This window comes from Indicator indicator, chromosome 12 (genome assembly GCF_027791375.1).
Source record: "Indicator indicator isolate 239-I01 chromosome 12, UM_Iind_1.1, whole genome shotgun sequence".
Lineage (NCBI taxonomy): Eukaryota > Metazoa > Chordata > Aves > Piciformes > Indicatoridae > Indicator > Indicator indicator.
In genome coordinates, this window is record NC_072021.1 from 18,019,366 (window position 1) to 18,045,163 (window position 25,798).

Genomic DNA, 25,798 nt, shown 5'->3' on the forward strand with positions numbered 1-25,798 from the left:
ACTCTCCTTTTCTACTGCTGAAGCTGTTTTTTCCCCCAAGAAAATAATCCTGATAAACTGCTGTGTACCAATCTCTACATGCTTGCATGTCCTGCATGTTGTCTGCTATAAGATAGCAACACTGCAAATTCATGGAGCCTGGAAATATGATGGATTAAATTATCATTAAGTCACATAACTACTGACAGTCCTCTGAGTTTAATATGCATGCAAACTGTCCCAGACAGAAGCTATGTGCTGTTAACAGACAGGAGTTTTTTGTCAAAATCCTTTTGACAAATACTCCTGATTGACCTATTTCAGTCCTTTGCTGTTCTTTTGATAATGCATTGAACAGCCACGCTTATATGCAGGCTGACACATGACTGAAAGTGGTGCTGAGCCAACAGTTCTAAAGCTGATCCCGAGGTCAGAACCAGCTACATTTCTAGAACTGCATTATGAGTACATTCATTCTGTTCGATGTTAAAAAACAGATAAAATTACGTATTTTCATGTACAAAAAATCCTCTTTGAAAACATAAGTCCACAGCAAAGCTAACATAGTTAAGAAAGGAAAGTTACTTCTTCAAAATGCATTGCCTCTTTAGATGACTTGCTTCATTTTCTTTCATGTCCTGATGTTCAGATTAAATCATTAATCAAAAGGCTGCATTCCTTTCTGCTTCATGGTACACAGCATTGGTACTTATTAGAATGGTTGAAGCATACTCTTCATAGAAGCAAAATGATTTATTAGATAATGAAAAATGTTGCAAATGAAAAAAGTATGACAATAAGACATAATGCTCATCGCCAAGATAAAGTGTTAAATTAAGAGGAATATTTTCATACATACAAAATATTGGATTTTTCCAGAAAAGAACCTAGTATAATTCCTATTTCCTGAATATAACACTTCACAATTCATTACATCAAGACCTATCATGCTGAGAAGCAATATGAGATTTAGGCATAAAATGATACTCAAGTTTATTAACATAAACCATATCTCTAATCTAAACACTTCACAGAAATATTAACAATCTTCAAAACTCTTTCCAAGACATGTTTCAGATAAATGAGGTGTTTTAGAATTAATTCCCTTCAATCTTCTTCAAGCATAGAAACTCATCTACAGTACATTAGACTGGCAAACTTTCAGAGAAAATTAAGGCGGGCAATGAACAGTGACATATGGGAGTCACTTTTCTACTTCCCTGGGATATTTTAAGGTACATATTGTATCAGTGCTCTCAAGGACTGACAGTCAAATAACCCAAGCATGTTTGCTTTGTATTTCAACATACACATATTTTTGGCAAGTAAAGACACTAATTCCAAGTTGTCCATGAACAGAATAACTCTATCTCAAAATTCTGAATATAAAATCAAAATTCCCAAAATATTAAAATGTTAAGATGCTATAATTGCCCCCAAACAGGAAAATGTGCTGGTTTTGAAATTCTTGCATGGAATGCCATATATTTCTAAATGACTTAAATCACTTAGATGTATGATTTATATGTTTTCTTACCTTGAAAGAGACGTGTTGTTCCATATGCCTTAGGAGTTGTGGTTTTTGGGCAGCTGTATAGTCACACACTGTACATTTAAACTGCTTTCCTGAAATGAGAACAGAAAACAGCGTAACTTTTTTCTATTCAACTTCAGAAAACTCTTGATTGTAATTCCTCATAAAGATGATTTCCAAAATGCTAAGAATGAACAATGAACAATACTAGAAGTGCAGCACTCGCTTTGTAAAAGTTTTGGTTAAATAGAGATAAATAAAAAGAATCATTACAGTGCAGCCTAAATGAAAGAAGGAAATGAATTATTTACAAATGCAGGCACAGTTACTTTGCTATTTGTAAAGCAGATCTGATATCCTTAGAACACAAATATTTGGTCATGTTCACATGTTTTTAACTACTTCTGTCCCAGGCACTGAATTATTATGATTCAAACATATTTAAATTTTATTGGGTTTTTCAGTGTACATCTTCTTGATGTGTTTCTGGTAGCGTATGACATGACCTACTCTTTTTACCACAGGATTTGGCTATGTGTTTAGCATAAATGCTAACTGATGACTCAGACCATCATAAAAGGGTCTTCTACACTGGCTTTACCCTGGATACAGGGAGAAATAAAATATGCTACAGACAAAGATAAGCTTAGAATGGTAAATACAGAGGTTTTGTGTTCTGACCTTTCACTTCTGTTTACAGTTCTAAAGCAACGGACACAAGTTGCTTCATCAATATCATATTGAATGATGCCTGCTTCTCTGCCATAAACACAGCATGACATTTAGTACTTTCTCATCTAGATACATACATCTAGTCTCATCTAGTAACCCTAAATTTCACATACAGTCACACAAGACAAGAGAAAGCATATACCAGTACTAGTTCACGCTTTATATGTGGTGACTTACACACCGGTGGCTATCAAACACTAGGGATCATGGGTAGGTTCTGTGACTTGCTCTTGGAGAGTGCTGATTTGTATTTCTTTATTTGGGGGCAAATTAGCTCCAAATGTATGGAGATAATCTAACTGTTTGACTACCAGTTCTCTACATACATTGCTACAAAAATCTCAGAGTGGACCATAAGAGGGGCAAAGGTACTGAGTGCATGTTTGCATAAACATTGCTCCTTCAGATACCAATCATTGAAAGATCTGAGAAAGTCTGCAACTGGAGTATTTGTCAGACTGAAGTCTGTGTTGTAAGTAGGTCTTATATGGAACAGAATGCCGTTAAATAGAGTCAATTTATTTGTTTATATATGCATACATATATATATATATATGAAAATAAAAATTACTTTAGAAGCATAACCCAAATCAAGGTGTTACTTTAAGTTCCACAGACATGAAACTTCTTTACATGCTTTCTAGTCAGGCATCAATACTGAAGGTATTAGCCCTCCAATCTGAAAAAGCACCAACAAATTGAAGAACTGGAATTTCAATTAAAGAAAGCTGACACTCAGAACATTCAGTCTAAAATACAGTCAATATTTCTAACAGACAGTATGATTAATGACTATGACAATTTACTTAGAAATCAGATGGATGCCCTGTCATATGAAGTCTATAAATCAAGTCTTCTTAGCCCTTCCTAAAATGATATACTACAATCCAGCAGAAGTGTGATGCAAAATTATTAGATCAAGTTATGGCTTGTTCTCTGCAAAAGATCAGACTTTGTGATACTTTGTGATGCTTTTGGCCCTGAAATCATTAATCTGAGTCCTTCTTAAGGCAAGATGGTCAGATTATGTCATGATACATTTCTAGGATTCTCTAACAGGAATGAATTCTCTCTGACATTTTTGAGAAGCATTTCTTGCTGTTTGCAGCTTTGCGAAGAGAGAAACTCCCAAACATATTACCCATCTGTAGGTTTCTCTTACTTACTCTTCAAAGTATTCTCTCTCCAAATCTTATCTTTCCTTATTATTTAAAATAACACAGTTTCCTTCCTTTTTTTCTCTGGGTTTCCTACTCCCTTTCTCCTATCTTTAAGATAAGGACTGCTACATTCAGTCAAATTACAAGGTATAATAATTACAAAAAGTCTTAATTCCTGTATTAAATGCCTTTGGCTAGCAAACTGTATTTGACTGACACGGAGTAAGCGTGTACTAAAGACTACTCCAAAAGCAAAAGAACTAAAAGGAAGGATGGAAAAGTACAATACAGAATTTTCTGCACTATCCTGAAGAATTAAGTTTTCTATAAATTCTGGATCCTGATAAAAAATTAAAAGCATTTTATACTGAATGTGAAAATTTCCATAAAACTCAGCTAATTAAAACCATAACACAATTTTTGATATCTAATTAAAATAACAAACCAGGGTTTTCTAGCTTACTTCTAATCACAAACAGCAACAAGGGTGGACTACTTAATTGTTTTCTGTCATGCTGCTCTTGAGAAGTCCGTCGCCAAGAGACAGAAAATTACTTTATATTTATTGACCTTGCAGGGCTGATATTTGAACAAAAATTGCCTGGACTCATAAGTCAGGAAGATAAAATTCATAAAGAGCAAAACATCTTTCAAATTCATTTATTTGGGAAAGAACTGAAGAACACTAGATGTGCACTGATAAGAACTTCTGAAGTGCTGCAATATAGAAAGACTCCAGGCAAAGAGAAATTGTCAGCATTCCAGATGTTGAAAGTCCTTTGACAAATCATACATTACATTCCTTGTGACAAATGTTATTTTATTTTTCACAAGTTTTTGAAATTCATGAAGAGTTCAGTTGGGTAGCCTTAGTGAGGGAAATTACTTAAAATTCCACAGACAGTGAAATTTTGTTTCCACTAGAGCCAACGACAACATTTTCTTAAGGTAAGGGGAACTTCCTGGAACACTTCTGGAGGTGTAAAAAGCAAGGCAAAAGAGCATATTTTGGATTTATTTGAGTACATTAAAAAGGGATGTGCATGAAAAAGGAGCATGCAGTCACCTCAGTTACTGCAGAAGATGATGACAGTGTGAAGTCAGATGAAAAAGGCTGCTGGTAATAAGATTGCTTCTAGAGTCAAGATTTCAGCCTGACCTAGCAGTAAAAGAATATAGTTCCTTGCATGCAATTAAATGTTTAAATTTAACTTCATGTCCTTAAACCCAATCCAGACAAGGCTAGCTCCTGAACAGCTATAGTATTATTCTTAACAGTGCCAAATTTTAAAGCAGTCTCAGCTGAATTGTAGTAATTATCTATACATATTTTGTCAAAAAAATAGAACTCACAGGTAAAAACATTTGGATGTTCCAGATGGTGAAAACAAAACAGAAAGTTTCTGAAATGAAACATCATGCAGGGATTTTTTTATGGCACCAGAGACCTTGTTTCTTTATAGTCTGATCACGCTACAAATTTCCTTCTAGTTCAAATACAACCTGCTTTTTCCTCCTAGCCAGGAATCAGATGAGGATTGCATTTGATAAATAAAATCTTGGGTTTTGCATATGAAGTTTAGATGCATGTGCAGCAATTGACTGTTACTGACCAAGTTATTTCAAAATATTGGAAAGTAATGACAAGTGATTACTAAGTCTTGGTAATACTACAGCAACATCAGTAACACTCCATAATGATAAGCTTACATGTATCATATCAATGTAAAAGGGTTCATCTTTTTCACTTATCCATACGGATATAAGCAGACATAAATATACACCTCTGACACAACCTTCACATATATTCTCAATATGTTATAGAGCACTGTGTGCTCTCTGTGAATGCTACTGAATATGCATGAGAGACTTAACCATGGAACTATTTCTAGCTTCCAATCTCTATTGAGATAAAAAAATTCTCTGTAACAATAGAAAAGGATATAAAGCAACACAAAATTTCAGAAAATTCAGGTATTCAAGAGACAGCTGTCTTCTCCAGAAATTAATTTTGCAAAGTTTTTTAGTATGTCACAAACTCTGTCTCCTGGGAATAAATGGTATTTGTAAGGAGCACTTAAGTGTTCAACTGAAAAACTTGTTAATAAAATTCTATAATACAGCCAGCATTTATTGCCCTAAAATAAACTCGGATTTAATAAACATGCACTTACCATCAGCAGTATGAAGGACTTTATGGCTCTTCAATGTGCCTTTTGATTTGAACTTCTTCCCACACATATCACAAAGGTGTGTCTTCTCGGTGCTGTGACGATTCATATGGGCTTTCAAGTTACTCTTGCTACGAGTGGCATACTCACAGAGAGAACATTTGAAGGGTTTGACACCTAAAAGAGATATAATATGTAACAAGCAAACGATAACTTTTGATGAGAGCGTGGACATTTACTAGGAAAAAAAAGTCAGGTCATGTGAGCAATACGGACAACAAACTCAACATTTAAAAATACTAGTATCTAATATTTATGAAACTTCATCTATAGCCTCCAGGTAAGTGATACCAAGCTCCGGACAGGATCTTACTAAGAAGAAGTGGCAGGTTCTTTTAGAACTATGTATATCTATCTATCTATCTATCTATCTATCTATCTATCTATCTATCTATCTATCTATCTATCTATCTATCTCTATATCTATCTATCTATCTATCTATCTATCTATCTATCTATCTATCTATCTATCTATATCTATCTCCCTGTTGAAGTCAGGTATTGAGTTGAATCAATAAAATACTAATAAGTTGGTCTTGATGTGTCCATCCTTCATTTAAAAGTAGAATCCAGACTGCCTAAGTGGCTGCCTAGCTGGTCTACGTACCAAATCTCACTCTAGAAGTCTTCAGATAACTATGGATTGTCTATTTACTATAATAAAGAATGAAAAAAAAATCTCTTTTAAGGAGGTCTGGTGCATTAGGTACTTAATATGTAAGCAGGATTTAAATGTGCAAAGAGCTGTGTTTTAATTAGTATCAGTTTTGCTAATGGTTTACACAGTAGTACTTTTATTTATTTTTCCACCTTGGTAAGATGCAAGCACTTACAACTTCACTTCTCTCAAACATGTAGAGAAATGCACAGTATAACATCTAGCAGAAGGTCTATGAGAACAAATTAAATCCCTCAAAGAAATGTTCAATAAATTTTACCTGTTTCATGAGGCTCTGGCAGTTTTATATTGATATTCATGACGTTAAAACTAGATTTACAAGCATGAGGAACTATAGCCTACTTTAATCACACTTGATTGAACACTTTTTTTTGGGAATACATTTCTATTCACCTCTTTCTCATGGTGGTCACATGAGGTGGGTTCCAAGCTTTCTTAGCAGAATAAACAAACTGTATCTATGGAATACATAAGTAATTGCTTTATGCCTACAATTTTGCGTTACCTAAACTCCTTAATGGTGTAAAAGCTACTGGAGAGGACCACTAATATAGTACACAAGTAGGTAAGTTCATAGTTAAAGCATTCAAACAAATATTCAATACCAGGATTAAATGTCCAAATTATCTGTGTGGGAACAAACACTTTGGAACCAAAATACCAGTTCCTGAGTGCCAAATCCCATTACTCCATTTATGCAGAGACATGGCTAAAAAATCCAAAATAATGCTCAAACAGCATAGAATCTTAGAACGGTTTGGGTTGGAAAGGATCTCTAAAAGTCATGTAGTCCAACCCCGCTGAAGTGAGCATGGACATCTTCAACTAGACCAGGATGCCCAGAGCCCTGCCCAACCTGACCTTTAATGTCTCCAGGGATGAGGCATCTACCACCTCTCTGGACAACCTATTGTTAGTGTTTCACCACCTTCATTGTCAAAAATGTCTTCCAATAGGCAATCAATTGCATAGGTTATTAACTGACTGAAGAATAGGTGATTGGTCTTCCACTTGTTACAAAAACAGGCAAACTGGGTAGACATGAGATTTTATTTGGCACAGACTTTAAGTTCGAGGTACTGAAATTTCTCCCTCACAATGCATAGATATGATCAGCATTACCTTATGGGTTTTTCATCACTGCTTATACCTGTGTCAGCTAGCTGCCATGCTCAGCATGATTTAATTGAAATACACACAGAATTTATATACATACATCAAAGTAAATGGATTTCAATTGTTTTAGTAATACACCTCCAGACCAAGCATTTTTGGACAAATGTGAAAGCAGTAGCAGTTATTCATGAGAAGACACAAATAATTATTTCTTTTCAGAGACTGAGCATGTATTTAATTCTTTTCTTCTTATTCACATTTATTGTAGAATACTTTATAGATTAAGTGTTGGAAAAAAATTGAATCAGAAACTTATTAATTTTATAAAATATTTAAGCTGTCTATTCATGTTATGACATACAGTTCCACATGTAATCCACAATCTATTAAACTAATTATTTAACCTCTGCTGTAGCTTAATAGTGTTTGATCCAGGTATAGCAACATACTTGAATTGCTTTTTATGTCAGCAAAGCTTGTGTAGGATAGGAGAACGATTACATGCCCAAAAGCTTGAAATCAGAATTTTACCTTCATGAGCCCAAATATGACGTTGAAGGTCTGATCCATTCTTCATAAAATAAAAATCACAGTAGGGACATTTCACAGCTCGTTTTCCAATAAGGCCTTTCAGCTGAACTCTTCTGCCAAGAATCTCAGAAATAGTAGTCATTGAAACCTCTGAGAGAAATGTAAAAAGTAATAAAAACCAGAAGGACATGAGGGGATTTATTCTGTAGGTAATATTGAAGAGCTAGATGCTGATTTACTCTCTGCTTCCCCTACTGCCATTCAGTTAAGACCTGAGCAAAGAATGTAAGGACCTTTTTTCATTTAGGGCTTCCAGAATGTTCTGACCTTTCTCTCCTGATCTGTACTCAGTATGACCACTGCCTGGTTAAAAAAACACAAACTTTAAATAAAAAACGTCTCCTAAGTCAGCAGCACACCCAAATAATTTTCCAACTGAGAACTATCCAATAAGGTAATTTGGCACTTTTTTTTCACTCCCAATATTTTCAGTAGTTTCTCAGGGTCATATCCAGTACTGTTCTGAATATATCCATGGATAGATAACCACCTTTTACAATCAAAATTATTTTCCTAACTTCTATTCAGAATCAACTTGTTCCAACTCATGCACCTTCACTGTACAGTTCCAAAAACTGAAGAAAACAATTAAGATTTCTCTCCCACTCTTCGCTTCTCAGGCTAAGCAGACTGAACTCTCTTAAGTTTTTCTTTCCTATGATCTAATGTTTTGGTTGATACAGTGAGAAAGGTCAAAACAATGAAGTTCAAAAGTCCCAAAGAAGCCTAAAGAAAACACTGTTTAATGATTTTAAAAAATAAATCTATTACTTAATATATTTCAGATTAATAAAATGCTAAATGTCATGACTGTGAAAGTACAGTACTCATGCAGTCTAAATATTTAGACATGAAAGTTGATGACTTGTTATGTCCTAAATCTTGTAACATTCGAAAGTTACAGTTTAAACTTAGATTTTGTGGTGGGTTGGAATTTACATTTTTCCATTTTTCTGTTCGAAATCTGTAACAAATTTTAAAGGCATAGCCTCAAACCACCACAGATTTTTAGCAAATATGAACTGTCATACCTAGTGCCCTCACAACTGGTCTCAGAGTGGAATCAAAAATCCTGCCTGAACTCGTATACACAAGGAAAACAACCTCAAAGGGGATGTATAAAAGGCCATCGGCTGAGCAGAGCTATGTTCTAATGTACTCAATAAAAGAAAAATACAGACACAAGTCTAAAGCCTCATCTGCCTTCTCTGGCTTAGATCCTTCATTCATGACTTCAGGCTAGTATTTCTGCTCTGCAGGGATCTATGAAAGCTGGTGCCCCTCATGTCTCAGGACTATTAATAAATATTGTAGTAAATCAGACATGGGATGAAAAGGTGAGACCAGAATCCAAGAGTCCTCAGTGCTGAGTAACCCAATCATTTGGCAACAAATTCAAGATCTTATCTGTTTGGTTTGAAATACTGCTCTACCTACAGGGATTTTTGTCCTTTAATGGGACTGGAATTCAACTCCTATTCTCTGCAAACCTAGATGAGAAAGGAATACTGTTTTATTTTATACTTTCTACTTGATGTAATGAAAGATACAAGAAAGGGTCATGCTGAATGATATTAAGAAAGGAAGGAAAGAGGAGCTCCAGAAATAGTAATTTAATGATAAATATGAAAGGGATTCAGTTTAAATTAATTTTTGATGTGTCGTTTTAAAATTCAATTCCTTTTAACAGTATCCAGTTTTCCTTTCATCCTTATTCTTTTCCATTTAAATTTTAAAAAACAATTGCACTCATTCCACTGCAGCACTTGATAGTTTAAATCATCTGATTTGTCACATTTATTTGGCCTGTAATTAAGTATGTTGTACAAATAAAGGATTTCCTCCTAATTACAAGGACAACATACACAGGAAAAAGATTTGTGCATTAATTCTCCATATATTAAAACAGTGTTGTTGAATAACTACAGCATAGGCATAACTTAGATGTAGTATTTCTTTAGTACCATGGAGAGGTATTTAATATATCTGGTATTTTGCTTCTAAGTTCTATTCCCCTCTGATATATGAATTAAAAATGAAGACACAAAAATAATAGGCTGTGCAGATTTTCCTTCTAACCTTACCTCTATTACAACCCAGAATTTAACAGAATCCATTTTCCTGGATAAAAAAAAAAAATTACACTATACATTTAGAGGGATTCAGATACCAAATGAATTGTTGTAAAATATTTAAATGCATGAATTTATAACTCTGGGGCTCCAGAGTTAATTGGTATTTCTGGAACCCCAGACACAGCATACCCTAATAATTTAGCAGTCAATGGACCAGTAAACCAACAGCAGCCTGTAAGAGCACAGTATGTTACCCACTATTAGTTCACAGATCACAATTTAAGGAGGCCTCCTATACTGCCTGGCTGAGACAGCCCAAAGGCTTTATGCAATAATTCTTAAGATTCAACTCCTATGCCTTCTGGGTGACATACCTCCTGACTACAGTATAGCACAGAAGCCTTTCCTCATCTCAATTTGCTGCATCAGACATGTCCCCTGATGTGTAACAAGCCCTTCAACCACACTGTTGTGGAGTGGTCTGCAAATAAAGATGTTTGGTAACTAAAAGGCTAAAGTGGGAGCTAAGTCTAAAACTAAAGCAAAGGAAATAGTTTAAAACACAGGTCTAGCACTATCTAGTGGCAACAGGAAAATAAGCTGCTGCTTTAGCTGTTACATTCTATTTCTTCACCAAACTCAGTTTGAGCATAGGCCGTATTTTATTTTTTAATATCAAATTATATCAGATAGTAAGTAACGCTATAGATGAGCTGATGTATGTTAGCCAATGCAGTCTACTCTCCTCTGTCCTCTCTAGCAGTCAGCCTTTCTATCCAATATAACACAGATACTGTGGAGGAAAGTATGGATACATCAATGTGTATCAGATTTAAATTAGTCCCTGCACCAGTCACTTGAGAACTTTGGCACTGAATTCCCAAGATCTGAGAAAGGACTATTCACACTGACTTACCACATTCATTTTATGCTGTGCATGCACTGATGAATCAGGCCACTAGAATGGAAGGTATGAACAGAGTTTGAATGGACTGCACTGGTTAGATTAGATCCAGCCAGGCTTGCTAGGTCCAGCTTAATATTGGCCACACTACATCACAGCTGGTTCTAGTAAGAGTCCTGATGCAGACCTCAGTTGGCCCACACACTAACTGAGGATATGTACAGTCAGCTCTGGGGCCTCTGCATTCATACTAATTACCTACAGACAAAATAAGGTGCAATTAACACATTTCTGTCAGTTTATGTACAGCCAATGGGAATTTTATATCTCATGGGTTCTTACAGGATGTATATATGCCTGATTGCAAGCTTCACAATACTTAATTTGAATTCACCTAGGCCCTCTTCCGGAAATTAATCCTTTACCAAATGAAGATAGATTTCTTAGCACAGCTACCTAATATACTCCACAACACACAAGTTGGAACAATAACTTTTTTGAGTCTAAAATCTAACATCTGCAAACTCAATACAATTCTTACTCTAAACCACTTAAATTATACACAGACTCTTTCTTTAGAATGAACTCACGGTGCACTGTTCATTCTAAACCTTTATTTCATTCATTGCAATAGACTGAGAAATTTTTCTTGCTTTTTTTCTTACCAGGGTGATTTGTCTTGATGTGAGATTTTATAAGTCGATCTTCAGAAAATGACTTCTCGCACACAGGACAGGAATAAGTCTTTTTATCCTTAAGCAAGCAAGAAAAAAAAGACTGAATTATCAGTCCACTGGTATAATCACTATAGTCATTATGCAGTAATACATGGTCCTCAACAAAGTTATAATTGAAGGCTGAGTTTTTAAGGAAAAAAAAAATGAAGATATTTACAGTGAAATAAGTGAAGGAGAAATATTAAAGTATTCTAAGCACATCATTAATCCTTATAAATGAAGGGCTCCAAGTTACAGCATGAGAATACGCACAATAAATGTAAGCATTATCTTCTGACTCTTTACAGAATTGAGTCAAAAGATCAAATCACATAACAGAAGAAAATGTATTTCATATAAGCAATAATATTCAAGTTTTTTCCATTTTTTTCACAAGTTCACCCTTCTGAAACCAAAGAATCAGATCTCATTATTCTAAAGACATCCACCACTATGTGTATTTATAGCACTACTTCATGGCCTGAAATTGAGCAGAAGAGGTAACAGGAACAGATGCCATTACTTATTCAGTGTCAACATTTCTATCTACTTCATAAATATGTAGCACTTTATGTATTACCAACATAGTATTATTCCACTATTTGAATTTAAAAGTCTACAGCTTACTCTGGCTTTTACCAGTGTCATTAATGTTATAATAGACTTAACACTATCAAGGAACTTGAACTGGAGAGTTTTGATGCAATTTCTTCCTATATGTAATTTTAGTGTAATTGTATTTTTAATGTTTTTAGCAAATAGACCTAGCTCCACATAAAAATGTAGAACTTTGCTCCATTACTTGGTAAATTACTCAAATTAAAATAACCTTTGCCAGTTATTATATAAATTGAAGAGGATGTTCTTTCCAGAAGCACCTGCTAACACCGCACTGGACACTCAACCAAAGGATTGGGCCATCTAGTCACCTCTGCACTGACCAGATTAACATTTGAATGGGTTATCAAAAGAACAGACGAAGTGAAGTCTAGTTAGTCCTGACAACAAGGCAGACAACCAGATAACGTATCACCTGGTGGAGATGTGTACCTACCAGACCACCAAGAAATCACTGTAAAATGTGACAGAACAGATATTTCACTAATTATTTCAGGACAGAAAACCTGAAGAACGTGGAAGATTACTGTATCAAAAAGAAACAGACTCCTTTGTTAGGAATGAAAAACGTGGAGCCAACAGAACAAAGGTCCTGGACTCTTACCAGTTTTGGAAATACTGTCTAGGAGACTACCTGCTGACTACAGATGACCTGAAACCACTAGGCACTGTAAGTTAAGAACTTTATTAAGTTGCTACACAGAAATTGCTCATGTCTGGGAAAAATTAACATGAATTCTTAGGCATCACATTTCACTAGTAAAAGTGTAACATTGTTTATCGCAGTACTTCAAGCAGTTGTGATGTTGCTATCTCATGTGACTGAGATTAATTTGTTATATGTGGTGAGTTCTATCAAGGATCGTAAGATTTTTTACAAGACAATGCCATCAAAATCCATAATGTTGACTAACCCTAATGTTCCACCTAAGCACTGCAGATGGTCTTCAAGAAAGATTCCAATCAAAAGTGGACTAAATATATCATGCCAGAGAGCAGGCACTTGCCAAGCACCATTTTCTAGGGGGTCGATCTGGAATGGGAAAGAATTCACCTGTGCTCACACACCTTGTCAGTGCATGCACACTATAACCTCTCTGGGCATACACAAATCTACAATGTCCTAGATCACCTATACCTTGGAAGCAGAAATGATCTTGCCATGTGGTGGCAAAAGCCACACATGGTAATGCAGACTTTTTCTGACAATAGCCTAACCTATCTGGGGCACTCATGCAAAACAATAATGCAACAACAAGAAAAAGCTAGGCAACATTGATACAAAGGGAATAATCACTTTTCTTAATCTTCCAGGAAAAGTATGTAAATAATTCCACTTCTAAAAACTATTTTAATCAACAATGAAGAATACAAATTTCACTCCTTAGTTCTAAGACAGTTTTTACTCTGAATACAACAATATATATATATTTAAAACAAATGCAAGGAACGTTTATGAGGAAATTGGTTTTGCTCAAAAGAGTCTTGGATCAGAGAAAGATCACAGAGCAGTGTCTTGCACAGAGGTCTTCTAGTGAGGCATGCACTCTTTGCATTTCTTTTCTCAAAGAAAACGTGTAACAATGCATATTGGAGAAGTAAGGTAGACTTCTTGTTCACACAATGGCATTCGGGGCTGGATGGCTTACTGAACATGGCAGGAGCCTTTAAAATGTCACATCTTCATCTTTGTACCCACAACATAAAATGACAGATCTTCAATGAGATTGGTTGCAACTAGGTCAAGCCATAAGGAAAAAAAACATTCCTTTCAATGACTTCCATCTCTAGTAACTAAGAGAGGAACATACTTGCATTTTACACCAGTCATCTATTTACAAAGTCCATGGAATGGAGTTAAGTAACAATAGTACCAGACCTCACTTACTTTAAACCCAAATAATCTGAGAATAATGGGAAAATCAAAGGGAAAAAATGGATACAGACATACTCTACTTGAAACTACTACAAGATGAACCAAATATCTAGTTGCTGCACCTCATGTATTTCCCTGAATAGAAATATCTAGAGAGCACTTGGGTAAGTACTTTTACCTACGTCTTCAAATATTGCCAGGTGATTTGAAAAACTATGATGATAACACAGAATTTAGACAAATATACTGTTTGGTTTGCTACTTACCAGCTCTGTATGAACTTTAAGATGCGCCTGGAGCTTGTATTTATCTGGAGTAGAGTAGTCACAATGTTCTGTGGGACATTTCAGCAAAATATTGCTGTGTTTCTGAATGACATGACGCTTCAGACAGTTTTTGGTGATGGAAGAATAATTGCACTGGGAGCAGTAATATAAATGTTCTCGAGTATGTGTACGGACATGCATGTCATAATGCACTTGGTACCAAAACAACTTGCCTAAAAATAAAATTAAACATGAAGACAGAAATTTCTAAATTTTTAGTAAACATTACGATGCATACGTGATTTTCTTTCAGGGTAAAGCACACTGTTTGAACCCTGTCCCTTTTGACATCAATGAAAACTTGTCCTAAAGATTCTTAAAATACTACTTAAAATATCTTTACAAACCCCACTTTTGTCTAAAAAGATTCTGTCACATGTCCTGAAACTGCCTAACAAAGGCAGCTTTAATACAAAGCAATGGTCTTTTTCCTAATGAGAATGCCCTTTAAATCTGTCCTCCTATACAAAAAATCTGAATGCAACTGTACACTGAAATTGTAAAAATCTTTTTTGTTACTGCCCTTCATGTTATTCCTTCCTAAAAGCCTTTCTTACACAATGACGTTAAAAAGTGCACAGCAATTCATTTAATGTACAATGTTTTGGTGTTCCAAACACGTGATTTCCTCATACTTTCTTTTCTATTCTCAAGAATGAAGACTACAACTTAAATTCCAACTTGTTTCCTTTCCAGTTGTGTAAACAAAAATTTTCAAATGGGAATGGTGCATAACTCCGACTTTCCTAAGTTTAAAAAATAAAAATTATAATCAGAACAGTCTTGATCTAGTACTGAAAAAAAAAAAATTAAAAGGATAAAAACTATGTAAGTGTATATCTACATCTCTTGTATAAGATGTATATTACTATAATCCTCTCACAGTATATGGAAAAGCCTCTGAATTTTTTACTAAGCTAGTAATAAAGCTTAAGCATTAAAGTATGGACTGACAAATTCTGATCACATGCCTAAATCTGTTGTGCTTGGCCTCAGTGAACGTTATGAGGTGGGGAGAGGCACACAGACAGAAATCATCTAATTCTATCTAGTTTCACAGCAATAAAAAACTGAGTCTAGCAAAGCATTGCTTTGCTACTATCCCACTAGTGCTTTTTGGAGAAGGCAAAAAGTGAATCTCACTGAATTCCAGAATGTATACAGAAGTACAAAATAAATATTGTTACAAAGATACACAAATACGTCAAATTCTGTAAACTAGAGGAAAAGGAAAAAGATGGCCCACAACAAAACATTTATAAAAACCCAAACAAACATAATTCTGCTGCTCCTTACCACAATATTCACATTCTAAGTCTCCATAAACCTTCCTTATTTTTTCACACAATTCTGTATTCATTTGCCTCTTCTGTAAGCTATTCAAGATCTGCATAAAGGCAACAGCTCCAGTCCCACTATCTGATGTATTAGAAGAGGCTGCCTGTGGACTGGTGGCTTCATTAACTTCTGGTGCTGGCAAAAGGTTTGTGGTTTCTGCTGAATTTTGAATTGGCAGATTGCTTGTTTCTGATTCACTAGATGGAACAGATTGATTTTTCTCCTCAGAGACTGAAAGGTTCTCAGTCATTGTATTGTTCTGACTCGGATCTAAACTTTTGACCTCAGACAGCAAAAGCCGAATTTCTTCACCCTGCCCATTTATGGAACTGCTGTGACTATCTTCCTCTTCATTTGCAGGAGAAACTTTTAACTCATCAGGACCAGACGTACTGTTCTTCAGCAGAAAGCAGTTTGATGCCACACAGGACTGAACATTTGCGACTGCTGCATCTGCTGTCTGGCACAGTGTCTCTGTTACATTCCCCACCAGAGGATTTTCAGATTCTGAGGAAGAAACAGTAACGATTTTCAAGTCACCGTTATGTTGGCCATTTACATCTGCAGCTGTTGATCCACCTTTACTATCAGATGATAGTGTTATGTTAATAGCATCAGTACTCATGACAGTTAACTCAGCTGCACTTTGTGTTAGCTGTTCACCAAGGGCTTCTGGCTGGATATCACCTCCTGGCTCAAGCAGGCAGAAACTCTGATTGATGGAACTGTTAAAAACAGAAGTCTCCTGTAAATCTGCATGCGTGTCTTTGATGTGAGCACGGAGTCTTATAGAACTGACAAATTTCTTCAGGCACACAGAACACACATATACAAATGGGTGCTTTCGAACATGAAGCTCGAGGGCTTGGTATTTAGTGGCTCCATGACCACAGAGCTCACAAGCAAAAGGCCTTTCATCACCATGTACAAGCATGTGACGGTCTCGATCAAGTTCATTTTTGAATTTGCGTTCACAAATATGGCAGTCATAAAGAAGTTGTCTTTTGCCCTCTCGCGTCATCAAGCGAAGTTCATCAAAAACATCTTTCACTTTTCTATCTTGAAGGTCGTGTGTTTCCTTGATGTGTTTGATCAAATTTTTAACATCAGAGTATTTCTTTTTACAGAAGCGACAATGCTGTTTAATTTTCTTATGAACTCTTTCAATATGGACTTTGAGATGGCCTTTGCTGAGGCAAGTGAACGTACAATAATCGCAGCTAAACTTCTCCCCTGTATGTTTCCGCATGTGAACATTAAGGTTGGCTTTGATTGCACTGGCATAACTGCAGTATGAACACTTGTAAGGTTTTTCATTGGTATGAATCCTCAAATGTGCTTGGAGGGAGTGTTTAAATTTGAACACCTTGTTGCAGTATTCACATGTAAAAATCTTCAGTTGAGTCGGACCCAACCTAAAACGAAACCAAACCAGTTATATTAACAACACTGAAACTTGTTGACATAAAGTGGCAACATTTTCCCAGATACTCATAATGGACAGAAATGTTTATTATAAAATAAGGTATTCTCTAAAGGTTTTTTAAATTCTACAGCTTGTGTACTGATTATTTTCAGCTGTTTTTCTGTTTAAAAGGCTTAGAAAATATTTCACTCATATTTTCTATGAGCACAAATATAAGTACTTGAAAATTACCTGCTTGATTTCATTGCCTGTTCATAGGGGGTTTGCTGAATGGCATATTCCTGATATCCTCTCCGTTGCGATGGGTCTTGAACTGCTGCCTCGGGAGTTGTGGGTTCACTTTCCTGCGGAGCAGCCTCAACGGGAACAATTTTTGTGGCTCCTAAAAGTAAGAACAAAAAACGCCTATTAAAAATTTCATATTAAAACACTCACTGTCCATAATATACATATACAAACAAAACATTAAGCTCTGTAATCATCAGTTCAAATATTTTAGTTTCTGTTGTTAAATTCATGTGCATAAAATAATGGTTATACCTCCAGAAAACATCAGTACTTATACTACAGATGTTCATCAGTAACATGCCAGGACTGCTGGTTCTGAGGTTTATTAATGGTACTATTATGAGATCCTATAAAAAAAATACTTGAACCTTTTCATCTTTTTCTGGTTTTGCCTCATACTACATCCTTTGAAAACTTCATCCAAACTGCTTAATCAGTTCCACAGCCATAAGGCTGAGGAAGAGACACTGTTTGGTCTACATTTAAAAGTCGTCATTTCTTTTCCTTAAACAGATCTCTAACTGCTTACATTTTGGGGCATGCTGCCACCTCTCAGAATAAAATAGTGTGTTCCATGTGCACTTCTCAGTCCCCATTAGAAGCAGGAGTAAATGGGCACTTCTGAATGCAACAGGATCAGATCATATCCCTCAGAGTTCTGTAAGTGGTTGAAGCATAAATAAGCATAAATAAGATGTGATTGAGTTGAGATAATTTAGCTGGATGTTATTTTCTAAACAATGGAAGGGAAAGTTTAATGCTGGGCACCCATAGTTATCATTGAAGGTAAGGAAAATCCATTTAAATGTTAATTTGCATGGAAAAAACCAAACCCCAAACCTCACGTATATCAAACCAAGATCCCATTATCAATTGATCCTCTCCTTTTTAACTTGCAACTCACCTACTCACATGTTCAATGGGAATTTACAGTAAGAATATAAAAAATCTGAGACACAAGAGTCTATAAAAGGCCTGGAAAGTAAAAGACAGTCAATATTTTTAATAGACTCTCATAGTTATTCATATATAAGTATACATAAAATGAAATGCCTGAAAGTTCAAAGAATTATGTATGAGCTATTCCTTTAATAACAGGATGAAATTAATTCTTGTTCTACTCAAAGAGCACGTTCCTGAAGATATTATTTACAAAATATATGCAGTATTAACAAAAAATCTCTGAAACAATTCTAAGAGCAAAAAAACTAAACCACAAACAGTACACAGTCCAAAGAAAACTAGCTGGTTCACAAATTACTGACTAGCTTTCCTAAAATCTTTTAGCCTGCAGATGAGCAAAAGCATCAGGAAAAAGGCAGGTGGAGTATATGGGATAAATCAGTAATAAACAATGGTTACCTAATGACATGTGTGAAAGACTTCAGAACAGTAAACTGAGGAAAGCACTGCTGTAGACAAGAGAGAAACATGGAGATCCATTTACTTCTTCAGAGTGATTTAAAGTAGTAAATAGAGATATTTTGAGAAGAGGCCATTGACAAGTATGTAAGGCTATTAAATCCTCTCTTTTTTTTTTTTTTTTTTTTAGCCAACTCTGTAAATAAACAGATTGTAATAACTCTGTTCACTTAACCAGCTGGATCTAAAAATGGCACATTTTGATTACTGGTTTTTTAATAATACTTTCAGCTGATCAGAATTGATTTTCCAGGTTTTCAACCTAAATGTTAACAGAGTATTGTAACTTCTATTCTTCCTGTCACTTACTCTCCCATAACTGCCAGGTTGTTAGCAGGACTGCATGTCCAAAATTGCACTGCAGTATTCCAGGGAGACAGGAACTTGTCACTACAGAACAGGAGATGTGCTTCAATCAGTGGGTTTAGCGTCAAGATGATAAAACAAACATTAGACACCAGACCAGTGTTCCCATAGTTGAATATTTTGAAAATAGAAGCAAGATACCCTGTATTTTGAAGGACCCAGTTAAAAGAAAATAGATCTTGAACTGCTCTACATGCATGGTTACCTCTTTTGGGCCTCCCATTTCCTGAATGTGAGACAAAGATCCTCATTAAATGCTCTGCACTGAACCTCCTCTGTGCCCTTCTGCCTTTCAGGATGTTTTAAGCATTTCCTGAAAAGATTGTTAAACTGTTTAGTAGGCTTTTGTGTTATCACTATTAAATCTTAAACACCTAAATTAGATGGACTAGATAAGTACTCATCAGTATTTTGCATACTCAGAGTGGACAGAATGTTCCAGGTTATCCTAGCACTATACCCTACATGCAGTTAACAGAAAGACAAATACCTCTAAATACCTAAAGACAGAGATGCAATTCTTCAAACACACTGACAGAGTACTTGCTAGGAGTAAGCAATCACATTCCCTCATGTTGGGTATTCACTTCCTACTCTTAGAAGACACAGAAGCATTAAGAAACATTAGATGTCACCATCCACTTGGGATACTAAGTATGACCTACTGACTGACCAGTAACCACAGCAGTCACTGCTGTATCATGAAGCAATGATTAAAGTGAGAAACTTGGTTTCCTGGCTGCACCCGACTTAGCAGTTAGTGAACCCTGTCCCACACCCCAAAAGAATGCGCTCAGTACTTGTGTCTCTAAAAGCAGGCACAGGCCAAGGAAAAATGTAAAACAAGACAAATACCTACAAGGTCTCATTTTCCATTAAAAATATTCTATGTTCAATAATGAAGATAAAAGTTTTCCTAACTGTTTTCCCTGGACAATCATTTCAAGAAGACAGAATACACAAATACCAGGAGGAAAAGAAGAGGTTAACTGTACTGATAATTTCTTTCACAAAAATCCTTCCTTCAACACTATTGTATCTCTATTTTAAATGCAGAATGGACTTTAGTTTACTAGTTTACTTATGCCTTTTGCTTTCCTCTTTTCAGTCAATACCATCTGTTCTAAGTGAATCAGCTTTAAGAGTAATAAGGTTTGAGTTCCTCACAACATTCTGACAGCAACTTCTACAGAGAAGCATTACCCAGTGTGCCTTATCTCTGGCTCAAACTCAGTGATGGCCTCTAATCTCTCAAAGTCCATCCCTTAGAAAGTAGCTTGCCTTTCACTATAAAGCTCTCCAGTACTTATCAACAATCCAAAAGATAATCACAACGGAAGGAATTATTAGAAATAGATTAGAATACAACAGGAAACATTATCAAACAAATTCATATTAAAATCCAAGTAAATCCTGTGACCTTCCAACTTCAAGTATGGGTCTAGAAGAACTAGAGAACAGTAACACAGAAAATCAGAAGTATTTTATTTGAAACGGGATACATATCTCAGAGACTTTCAGCTTCAAAAAAAGAGGAATATAGGAGAGACCTCTAAAATTAGCAATACTGTGAAAAAAGTGTGAATAATCGTTCTCTATTTTATAAATCAAGAACAAAGAAGAGTTTGAAGAAATAAGCAATCAGCAGGCTTAAAACAAAAGAATGTACACTTTCACCCTCTGTGTAATTATCTCACAGAACAATTACTGTATAATGTTACAGAAACTGAAAATATAAATGTATTAAGGAAGGGATTTAGACAAACATGTAGATATGTATTAAATAAGACGATCCAGATACAATCCCCAGCTCCCTGAATGTCAAAATCTGGAAGGCTTTACATAATAAGTATTGTATTTTTTTCCTATAGGAAGATATTCAGGATATTCAGAGATGAGCTCATCCAGCTTCTTCTACCATCACAATTAGAAATGCATTTTAGCAAAAAAAGTCTAAGCATATCACAGATCTCAGGATCAAAAGGTATTAAAGAACAACACAGAAAATACAGCTAGCTTCCAGCCCACTACAATAAAATAAATAAATGCATTCCTCTTGTTCTGAGAGCTATAAGCAAAACAAATATTCAGAGCTGTTGACAATAACGAAAAGGAGAACAATAAAGCTACAGAGCTAAAAATATGCACAAATCTATGAAAAAGGGATTCTGTCAGTCAGGTGAGTGAATGGTTCATATAAACAGGAAAATGCAAGCCTAGTTTTAAAATAAATTGAAATATTTCCAAAATCCTTTGCTGAAAAGGCACTATAGAAATTTACAGATGAAGACTCATTTAATCATTATATAGGAATTTTACTTGTCTTTCAATTATATATACATATTTTCTGTCAAACTATTTGTATGCATAACTATTAAGTTTTATATTTATACACTTGCTTAGTATAGATGTGTGTGTATGCATGTATATATACATATAAGCTGTCTGTGGGTTTATACATGAATTTATATTTATCATAAATAGACACACAAATCAAGAGTTATAATAAATATATTTCAGGGGAAAAATACTCTTCTGTTCTTTGTTATATGTTTTTTTTCACTTTCTTTTTTATTCACAGACTAAACATAACTGATGTGAATGCATACAACTATGTTTAGACCCAGCATCTGCCATACCTATGAAAAAATGTTATGATAGTTCTAAAGTTATGTAGCTGCTAGATGCAGAGATTTCATATCAAGATAATCAAATAACATTAAATATTTTTCAAATAATAAATACCCTAAGCAGTTCAGTCTTAGACCAAACTGCATGGATAAAGCTGAATTTGGTTATAAAGTTAGTGATTTTGATTACCTGGAATAGCTTCATGAGCTGTCAAAACCACACTTATAATCGGATTTTTAGCTCCCGCAATCTGTTCACTCTCCTTAGTTGATGGAGTCTTCTCTATTTTCTGAACTCGGGGCCTCTTCGGAGTTTTTTCTCGCTCATCTTCCTTCCTGTCAAGGTCAACGTCAGAATCATTACCTAAAGAGCAAACATCAAAAAGAATGTAACCATGTACAAAAGCAATTATGTTAAAACAGTCACCAACAATTAGGGGAAAACTATTTCATGTTAACATGTAACTCTATTAAGTTTTGAATATTGGAATACTACTGAAAAATAAAAAAGAACCACAATGTGTTTGTTATTGAACCCAACAACTGAGCAACTATTACCACAGAAATAATGTTGCTATTTCAACCATGTACGTGGATGTTAGGCACTGAATATGAAAATTATGGCTATGTGAAGTACTTTCTTAAGAAACCTTTCTTAACTTTTTTCTTCAGATTTAGAAGGTTCACCCATCATTCGCAAAACTTTCTTCATATTGAAAATTGAGTCTGATAACAATTCCATTCTTAAGAACTCAGATTTTAAAGTCTCAGTAAAACAAGTACAACAAACAACTTTATCCCTAGAACATATTATTCTTGTGCACTGTGCAGAATGCTTTGAGATACTCCGTGTAATCACATTTTCTTAAAGGATAATATTAATACACTTGCTACTTTCATCTATGTATTCATAGCCATTAATATGGTAAAGCCAGAAGTGATAAGTTTTCCTGTGGTGGGACAACAGATGGTTGAAGACTGAAATTCCCAGCCCCCAGTACCTTCACAGTTTGCAACTGAGATATGAAGTTTCAGGCTGGAGACATACTTGCTGCACTAGGCACCAAAAACTGGAAGCCTTTGCTGTTTGCTGCTCAAGAATTACTTTGTTTGACTGGCTTGCTTTTGACAGAGAATAAATAAAAAAAAATTTCATCTGCCCAAAATTGAGGTGTGGTTTTTTTTTTTTAAAGAAGGATAAGGATAAGCAATTTACTTTGAAAAATCTGCCAGTGTGTTTTGTAGCAAAACAGATGAAGGTAAGATTTAGAAGCTCTAATGAACTAACAGGTCAAGAAGAGTTACTTGGAGTTTATACTGATCAGAGATTATTTTTACAAATACATTAGAAAAGGCAACATTACTGCAATAATGCAAATAATGACATAGTACCTAGCACATACACACATCAAAAGACAAAATCACTTGTGATGCCAGATGTGAGACAGCTGGAGGAAAGGTCACTATGTATAGTTGAAAAATACTACAACTGATGACGCTAAAAAAATAACTAGGTACTTTATTAAAGCAAGAGATTCTGTGCTCTGCTAACATATTCTAAGCTCATTTTAATTAGTCTTTCCCGTAGAAGTTAAGCTCTACATCTCACTGAGAGTAAAATAACCATACTAGTTGTGTATCATAATGACAGATTGCACACAAAAGGGTAATAGAAAACTGGAGAAAAATCAATGGCAAATTTTGTTTACAAGTAGAAACAACAGGATATCATGCTAATCAATTATAGGCAGAAGGCAGAAACCTAATTTTAATGCAAATACAAAACTCGTGTAAAGACCCAAAAGAGTTGCTTATGAAAAAGAAGCATTTTTGACTTTTTAAAAAATAATTAAAATATCTTGTCTGACTTTATACTCAGCTTTGCTTCAACATTCTTTCTGTGTTAAAGAAACAGACAATGCCATTCCACTTAAAATTTACACTGAGGTTATTGTGAGTTGTCATCAATCATGTCACAGGATGAAAACACTGTTTCACAACATGCTTCAGGTATTTTTGCTGGATATTTTCTTACCTCCATCTCCTTCTTCCTCTCCTTCATTTAAAACAATAATGCAGATATGTTTCCTCAGCTGACGTGTGTTGGAGAACTTCCGATTGCATTTCCTACATTCCAAGTTGCCTGGTGAGACTTCAGACAGTTCTGGTCCTTCTTCAGTCCTAGGTGGACTTTCTTGACTCGGAACAGGGTTGTTTTCTGCCACATCTTCATCCACACAAAACTTCTTAGTAGACCCTTTAGGTCTGCCCCTTTTCCTCTTCACTACAAGAAGCTCTAGAAAACAAAGATAAGAAAATGCTATAATTAAATTCACCAGCTGATTAGCTAATATCATTCTAATCTTTGAAAAATAGCAATATTAAATGAAGTTTGAAAGTCTTGATCTCTAGAGCTTAAAAAAAAAGTTAGCTTCATACAAACTTAGTTTTAAGCAGTGTTATTTGTTGGCATTCTTGATAGCTGCGAAGCAGTCACATTTGTGTTACTGAGATCAGCAGATGTCAAAGTGCCAGTTTTAGAGGAATTACACTGCAAGCCGTCTTTTTGATTGCTGTAGAACTGCATCAGCATGCACATTCTACAAAGTTGCACTGCTGTGTTCTGACACTCCAAAAAAACCCTTTTTAAATCACTCTAAGAGAAATTGTTTAAGGATTGAGATGTATTGAGAAGAAAATAGTTTCTCTTTTCAAAACCAAAAGATCATTGTACTTTTAGTAAATGTAACTATCAAATAATTTCCTGTGGTTCCTTAATGCTGGCACTTTCTAGCCAGAAGTTGGTATATGAATTTGTTGGCAATAAATAAATTATGGGAGCCATGAAAAAAAAAAGTTTCCTTAACAAGTATTTCAAATAATTAAAATCAGCAGTCATCCACAATTCTTTAAAAAAAAACAACATACTTTTACATTTCCGTATTTCTGTAAGGAAAATTGATAAAATCAGCAAGATATAGCAAACATAAAAATGGATGACAACATATAAAACTTTATACTTGTATTTCCTGCTTAATATTTCCCTCATCACTATGGAGGTTACTTCAAAGGGAACTTGGTAGATGTAACTTCACCTCAATGACCAAGCCAATTAGCTCTCAAGAAAACCTCATCAACAAAGGCAGATACTCAGTGAGAAGAGAGGAAAAATTCTGGACAGTGATCAAGTTATTATGGAGATTTCATCCTAGCTCTAAATTACTTCCATCTAATACGATGAAAAGAATCACTATTAGTCTGTTGTTCTTGTTAATCTCAGAAGCTGCTTGTTTGTTTTCTTACTCCTTTGTGCTTCCTGAGAAATTATCTGATTGCTATTGTATAGATTTTAGTTATTTACTTTGAACTTGCTTTTCTGCAAGAAACTGTCAGCTCACAAATAGCAAAAGCATAGATTTAAATTATTTTTTTGAGTTTTTGAGAAGATATCTAGTTAAGTGTCCTACTACTCTGCATAAAAGAAAAATAAGTACACATTGAAAAGAGCTTGGCTGATGGTGTACAGACAACAGGGCAGCATCAGGCTTCTTTTAGGATTCATTTTATCTAATGTTAGACACTTGAGCTCTTGAGTTAGTTAATATTTGTCTTCTATATTGAAGGAACAGAGAAACTACTCTTCAGCGTGCAGTTCAGATGATAAAATGCCTGAATCATCTCTAGATCCCAGGGTGACTAAGATCTCAGTTTAAGAACCTTCAGTTATGTTCTGTGAATTCCAGCTCTGAGAATTAAATGGTAAAAGAGCTTGATACAGTCATAATTGAAAA

The 25,798-nt window shown here is 35.1% G+C and overlaps 1 protein-coding gene across 3 annotated transcripts in view; it reads right to left on the bottom strand.

The window, feature by feature from the left end:
* ZFAT (zinc finger and AT-hook domain containing) overlaps nucleotides 1–25,798 on the bottom strand; it is a 60,374-nt gene that overhangs the window by 20,699 nt on the left and 13,877 nt on the right. For 2 of the 3 annotated variants that reach the window (XM_054385355.1, XM_054385357.1), the window contains 9 exons: nucleotides 24,043–24,303; nucleotides 22,198–22,371; nucleotides 17,533–17,683; nucleotides 15,834–17,290; nucleotides 14,478–14,710; nucleotides 11,667–11,754; nucleotides 7,963–8,112; nucleotides 5,580–5,753; nucleotides 1,517–1,605 (listed from right to left, as the gene is read on the bottom strand). In XM_054385355.1, the coding sequence (XP_054241330.1) occupies nucleotides 1,517–1,605; nucleotides 5,580–5,753; nucleotides 7,963–8,112; nucleotides 11,667–11,754; nucleotides 14,478–14,710; nucleotides 15,834–17,290; nucleotides 17,533–17,683; nucleotides 22,198–22,371; nucleotides 24,043–24,303 (2,777 nt within the window). The remainder of the gene's footprint in view (nucleotides 1–1,516; nucleotides 1,606–5,579; nucleotides 5,754–7,962; nucleotides 8,113–11,666; nucleotides 11,755–14,477; nucleotides 14,711–15,833; nucleotides 17,291–17,532; nucleotides 17,684–22,197; nucleotides 22,372–24,042; nucleotides 24,304–25,798) is intronic. The other variant, XM_054385356.1, reaches the window with a different exon arrangement.